Source organism: Pelodiscus sinensis, chromosome 9, assembly GCF_052426305.1.
Source record: "Pelodiscus sinensis isolate ZL-2025 chromosome 9, ASM5242630v1, whole genome shotgun sequence".
Taxonomy (NCBI): Eukaryota; Metazoa; Chordata; order Testudines; family Trionychidae; genus Pelodiscus; species Pelodiscus sinensis.
In genome coordinates, this window is record NC_143060.1 from 58701326 (window position 1) to 58707977 (window position 6652).

General features: G+C 54.5%; 1 protein-coding gene across 1 annotated transcript; it reads right to left on the minus strand.

The window, feature by feature from the left end:
• Positions 1 to 467: 467 nt before the first annotated feature.
• Positions 468 to 3148, minus strand: LOC142830685 (uncharacterized). Its single transcript, XM_075937137.2, has 2 exons — positions 2997 to 3148; positions 468 to 1778 (listed from the first exon to the last, which is right to left on the minus strand). Exons 1-2 carry the CDS (start codon positions 3071 to 3073, stop codon positions 629 to 631), a joined length of 1227 nt encoding a protein of 408 aa, XP_075793252.2. The 5' UTR covers positions 3074 to 3148; the 3' UTR covers positions 468 to 628.
• Between the last annotated feature and the right edge of the window lie 3504 nt (positions 3149 to 6652).

Here is a 6652-nt window from a genome sequence, read left to right on the forward strand (position 1 = left end):
TTAAACACCCCCAAAGCACAGGGGTTAACGTCCCGATCCTGGCCATCATCTATTAAACCTGCTGCGATCCTGCTTTCAGAAGAAAAACATCCAGCATCTCAGCTGGAGCGGGAGAAGCACTGACTAGCCTGCCCCAATTTTTCCTCTCCCCAAATGCCACAACATGTGAATGAAAATACACAGGCCATAGCAACGATGAATATTTATTTCTTTTCTACCCTCTCCTCCCCCCGTTTCCGTAGAACAGACCCCTGTGGGTCCCAGCGCATTTCACACGGACAGCTGTCCCTTGCCTCTGTCTAGGATCTCAGCTGGACCTGGAGAAGCACGTGTGTAACACTGATTCGCCTGCCCCAATATTTTCGCTCCCAAATGCCACAACATGTGAATGAAAATACAAAGGACATAGCAACGGTGAACATGTATTTATTTCCCCCCCCCCCTTTTTTATGTAGAACAGACCCTTTTCCGGACACATCTGCAGACATGAAAGTGTGGAGCGGGATGGGATGGTCACAAGACCAGGTGTCGGGGAGGATGGATGAACTCCGCTCCCAGGCACAGCACACGGGCAGGCTCGGCTATTGTCGCGAGGAGCAGCGGTGAGATGGCTCTCCACCCCTCAGTCTCAGGGGTCATCGAGGTGGGGCAGGGTTTCCAGCTGGCCCTCTCTCCTCGCTTCCTCCACCCCTTGCAGCCACTCCATACACCTGCACACCAGCTTCAGGTTCCTGATCCCCGGCGCCGGATCCTCCTCATACTCTTCGTCATCATAGCGGTTCTGCTCATTCACCACTGAGATCTTTATTAATGAGGTCAGGTCCAGGCCGGCCCTGCTCTGGGAGCCCGGCAGGGGTGTGGTGCTGCCCAAGGGATTCCTCCATCCGCTCTGGTTCTCCAGGTGGCGGCGCAGCAGCAGCCTGGTCGCCTCGGCCGTGAGGTTGATGGTGTAGTCCGTGGTGGGGACCTCAGCCTCCAGCTCCGGCTTCGCCGCCGCACCTGGGTTCCTGATGGTGCAATTGCGGGTACGGGTCGGGCTCGACCTCTGTGGCTGCTGCGGTGGCTGTGGCTGTAGCTGTTGTTGTTGCTGCTGCTGATGCAGGGAGGCGCAGAGGCGGGAGTTGGGCAAGGGGCCGGTTCTCGCCTGGGGCGCCCCGCGTGGATTCCTCTCCTTAGGAGCTACCTGCTTCTTCGGCTGCGCACGGGTGGTGGCGGGGCCAGAGGCCGCAGCAGTGGGAGGCTGGATGGGCGGTAGGGGCTTGGCGGTGCCGCATGACCCCTGTGCTCTACCCGCCGACTCAGCAGCCACTGTCGCCCGGGGCAGGTGGAATAGATTTTTCTCTGGGTTTGAGATGCGCTCCCAAAGGAGAGAGGAGCACTGCTGCCCCTGGCGGGGGCCCCGGCTCTGTAACTTAGACAGGCGACGGCAGCAGGGCTGAGCCGGAGGAGTGGGTGTGAGGACGGGAGGAGCGGGTGGCGGGGCCTGGGAAGCTCCCACGCGGGAGGGCTGCGACATCCCCCGGGAGGGCTGCGGAGCCACCACACGGGGGAGTTGCGATGTCCCCTGCATTGCCTGCGATGCCACCACCTTAGAGTGGTGTGGTGCCACCACTGGAGAAGTCTGTGGCGCTGTCCCCCGGGAGAACTGCGATGTCCTCTGGGAGGGCTGCTGCGACATTGTGACCTGGGAGGGCTTCGGTGACGACATCACCCGGGAGCACTGCGACACCACCACTTGGGAAGGATGCGACGTTCCCGATGCTGGAGTCTGAACACCGCTGAAATAGAAGGGATGGGTTAAAATAGTACTCCAAGGGGAGACAAGTCTGACAGAGCAAGAGATGTCAAAAGATAATCCCGGAAACGTTCACAAGAACAAACTCTACAGGCAGTTTGGGCAAGGCTGGAGCATTTACAGCTCTGAAATATTAGAGGGACTTGTAGTTTAGCTGCTAATAGTCTGGTACCGACCAGTATTTTCAGCCCACTAGGGCACATCCTACTGCCCTTCCTCTGCACTCCTTGGTGCACAGGGGAACTGCTTTTTACATTTTAAAACAGTCATTTGCCTAATGGAACCCTGTGCCAAGTTCCCTGCCTACCACAACCCCAGAGCTCCGAGTGGCTGCTCCATGTGTCTTTCTGTGGGGCACAGTGGGGGGAGGAGAAGGGGGAGCTACATGCATTGCCCAGGCCCCCAGCACAATCTCTCAGCTCCCATTGTAATGGAGATTGTGATGTAATGTCAAGTGTGTCCGGTATTTTTGCTGGAACCATCTGGCAACCCCTAGCTCTTACACAGCAGAGCCCCACTTGTCATGTCAAATTGGGACCAGGACCAAACCAGATGATCAAAAATTCAGATATTCAGGAGAGTAGGGAAGTGTGAGGCCACAGCGCCATCTAGTGGCCATGGGAGGGTTGCCTGCTGCTGGCCCTGCATGCGCTGGTTATTAGGTCAACATGGAAAGTTGCACAATGGAAGGCTGGAAAAATGGGGCTCTATTGCACGAATATGTGAAAAGAACACTGATTTTATTGTTCATCTGTAAGGACTCCATATAATAGGGCACCTCGTATTACACACTCCTGGCAGTGACACACACACACACACACACACACACACACCCTCAACCTCCTTAGCCAAAGGGCAGATAGTTGGGTGTAACAATCCACTCCTGACAGAATCAGGAACTGCTCAGGCCCAACCAATGTAGAGAAGCTGAACAATTCCCCAAGCAGATGATACATTCTGGCTCATTTGCTGGGTCTTAAAGAGAACAAAGTCCTGGATCTTCTCCCTATCACTATCTCATCCACTCAACAGTGAGACTCAGGCAGGGCAGGAGACTATGGGAAAAGGGAAACAAAAGACACAAAATCCACTGTCCCCACTGGTAAGGAATAGTTCCAATATGAATGTTTCTACAACTTCCATTTGGCCAGCACCCGATAGGTCAGGCAGCATCAGCGCCAAATCTATCACAGGCTCTTACCTTCTCCGGAGAGACGTGTCTCTTTTCTCAGAAAGGGATTTGTATAACACTCCAAGAAGATTCTTCTTAGTGTTCATGTTTGAGGCCTGAGAGCGCTCAAGGTAAGAAGAGCAGACCTCGAGATGACTCCCGGCCGGAAAGCTACGGGAGTCTGAAATTGCCCCGGGCCCGCATCCTGTCCTACCTGGCCATTGTCATGGACTCTCTGTGAGTTCACCACCTGGCAAGGTCCTTTAACCAATAAGCGGAGACACCGAAAAAGGCCTTGTGATGTCACCGCCACACCCTGTCCTGCCCCTGGCCAGCCCCTCTGCATATTTGAGCCTCTCCCCCCTGCATTTCCCCTACTCACTCAATGTTAGTTCTAGGAATCAAGCAGGCTGGACACGGAATCATCAGAGGCTGCTCAGTGCCACATGTACTTGGCAGATTGTAAGGTCACAAAAGACCAATCACCTAAGCCAAGGGCGGACAATAATTTTCACTGTGGGGGGTCACTTCAGCAATTTTGATTTGTGGTCACAGGCTGGATTTGTGCCCCCTGGAAGGTGCAGGGCCTCAGAGCTACAGAGAGAGAGAGGGAGTTAGGGATGTTAAATTTAAACAGAGCTCAAAATGGCCGCCCTTAAAAGGACAATGCCGGCTCTCCTGTTAAAAGGACAAACTGTTTTGTTTTTTTGCTTATCTTCTTTTCCCTGTCCTTTTTTGTTTGGTTGGTTTGCTCAACAACTTTTTCTTGGGGCTTTTTTATTCCCCATCAACAACTTTTCCCTTGGGAATGGCTGCCCTTAAAGGGGCAAGGCTTTTTTTTTGGCTTAAAAATCTTTGGTTTAAAGTTTAAAGAGTGAGATTTGAGAAAATTACACTATTGAACAAAATTAGGACTGAACTGACTAACTTTTAATTGCGTAAAATGAGATCAATTAATGGTGACTCCCTTGCATAAGTAATATATGAGAGACAATACCTGAAAAAGAGGGAAAAGTATTAAAATTTGAAAGGTTTAATTTGTTTTCTACATATCAATTCATTATTTTTGTTGCAGACTGCTATAATAAACCATGTAATTGGATTATGTATACAAATTCTATCCACTTTACAATAAAAGAATGCTTCAAGAACTAAGCGTACTGCCCAGAGATTCTTTTCTTTTTTTTTAATCGGTGTTGCTACGTAGCGCTTAACTTTCACTGACTATGAACTCCACTACAAAACAGAATATGGAGATTTACTATCACTTAACATTCTCAACTTGAGTTCTCGAAGACTGATAACATCCCTATTTCATATAGTTGAGTTAAGAGGCAGGTATTTAATTAATCGAGTAGTCCATAGAATTATTGACTACTTGATTAGTCGATTGGCAACCCAGGTTGTGCCATTTTCTTCCCCCTGGCTGTGTCTAGACTGGCAAGGTTTTCCGGAAAATGAGCCGCTTTCCCGGAAAAACTTGCCAGCTGTCTACGCTGGCCGCTTGATTTTCCACAAAAGCAATGACGATCTGCTGTGCGAAATCAACTGCTTTTCCGGAAAAGCTTTGCCGCTCCCGTTCGGGGAAAAGTCCTTTTTGCGAAAAACTGTTGCACAAAAGGGCCAGTGTAGACAGCTAGCTAAGACTTTTGCGGAAAAGCAGGCTAAATGGAAAAAAGTAGTTTGGACGCCGGGAGACCTCGTAGGAGCCCCGGATTTCCTGGGAACCCGAGCTCTTTAAGCAGTCACAAGCTACTGAGCGCACGTGGCAGGACCGTGCCACAGAGCTCTATGGCCTGAGGTCTGCCACAGTGCCCGTCCTGCCCAGCAGCCATCAGAGCCAGCCATGGCAGCTCCAGGCGGTGAGCCACCTGCACCCCCAGTGCAGGAGGCCCCCACAGGCTGGAAAAGACGGGCTCCCTCGTGGTCCCCCAGGGAGCTGGAGACCCATGGACCTCTGGCAGGAGGAGGAGGGCCTCCACGACACGAGGTCCCGGCACCACAACACTGATATCTTCAGCCGCATGGCTCAGGCGCTGGCCCAGCACGGACACCCTGCCCGGAACCTCGACCAGGTGCGGGCGAAGGTGAAGGAGCTGCGCCTGGCCTACGTGAGGGCCAGCGAGTGCAGGGGGGCAGGACCAGACACCTGCCCCCACTACGACCGACTACACGCCATCCTTGGCCAGCCAGCCCCGCGAGACCCAGACGTGCCCGTGGACACCTGCAAGCGCCCCCCCGTCACCCGGACCACCAAGGCAGGGGAAGGAGAAAGCAGCGCTTCGGAGGAGGAGGCCAGCGTTGCCACCCAGCAGGCCCCCTCCAGCAGCCCCTCCGAGGCCGGGGAAGGATCCACCGGTGAGTCTTGCACTTTGCACTCACAGTGGCGGGGGGGCAGAGGGGGAGAGCCAGGCGCCCGGAGGGGGGAGGGGGAAGAAGGGGGAGAGCATGTCACTCTGGCCACGTGAGCTGCACGCTGTGTAGCATTAGGCAGCGAGCAGCACGTGCAGCCTTGTGACCGAGTGGCACGTGGCCGCGTCAGGCAGTTGCAGGGCACGCCTGGGACCGTGCTGCTCACACACATTCGGCAGGACCAGGGGGAAGGGTGGATGCCGGCTGGAACCGGCCAGGGCCCCAGGGACTGAGCCCAGAACCTGCACCTCCGCCAAGGGTGCAGCACGGAGAACGGCAACACTGTCCCATGCTTGGCTGTGAGGCACAGCCAGCTGCTCCTGGGTAAACTGCAGTGTCACAGCCCTGAGACCGTGGCCTCCACCGAGCCCCTCGCCTGCTCCCGGTGCCTTGGCTGGCTCCCCGAGGGAAGTCCCCACTGTGGCCACACATGTCCCTGGGCTACCGTTGTGTGAGGGATAGTGGGAGGAAGAAGAGGGGGAAGCGCTCGGGCCGCCCTTAGGGCTGCCTGAGTTTTGCTGCAAGGCTGGGACACCCCCCCCCCCCCCCCCCAGTCACTCTTCTGGTTCCGTCCCGGAGATATCCCACACACTGGGGATCTGAGAGCCCAGACCACCTCCGCCAGACGTGCTCCCAAGCAACTGTGTGGGGATGCATCTCGCTCCCTGTCAAACACTCCATGGCCATCCTCACAGCGCACATAGCGCACACAATCCATTACGGCTTGGCCGTACCCCGTATCCCCGCCATCCCTCCCCTAGCACTGCCCATGCCCCCTCCTGCCCCCTGCAATGCCCCCTGCTCCAATGCCCCCTCCTGCCCCTGTAATGCCTCCTGCTCCTGTCGCCCCTCCAATGCCCCCTGCTCCTGCCCACCTCCCCATGCAGCCTGCCCCGATGCGGCCTGCCCCACATGTGCAGGTCCGCCCCCACAGGAGCGCTTGCAGGGGCCATCCCTCCCAGTAGCTCATCCCCCTCCCCGTCCCAGTTGAAGGTCTCCTCCCCCTCCCCGTCCCAGTTGAAGGTCTCCTCCCCCTCCTCCTTGTAAATAAAAAGACAATTTTTCAGTTGATTATTGTGTTGGTTAATTGTGTTACTCGAGGTAACTGTAATAAATGATTTGAGATGCCAATTAGCCACCTAAATTTAAAAGGATTACAAAATGTGGACACCAAATTCTGTATCTATCACCGGTGGTCCCTTTAAGTGGTCATTGGTTTGTGGCGCATTAATAAATACTGACGCTTTTAAGTAAAATTTAAACCACAACTATAT

What these genes read in the sequence shown, in the direction of transcription:
- LOC142830685 (XM_075937137.2), bottom strand. Translation starts at nt 3,073, where the DNA reads ATGAACACTAAGAAGAATCTTCTTGGAGTGTTATACAAATCCCTTTCT. An exon ending in GACACGTCTCTCCGGAGAAG is followed by an intron (nt 1,779 to 2,996) that starts GTAAGAGCCTGT and finishes CTTCTATTTCAG; the next exon opens with CGGTGTTCAGACTCCAGCAT.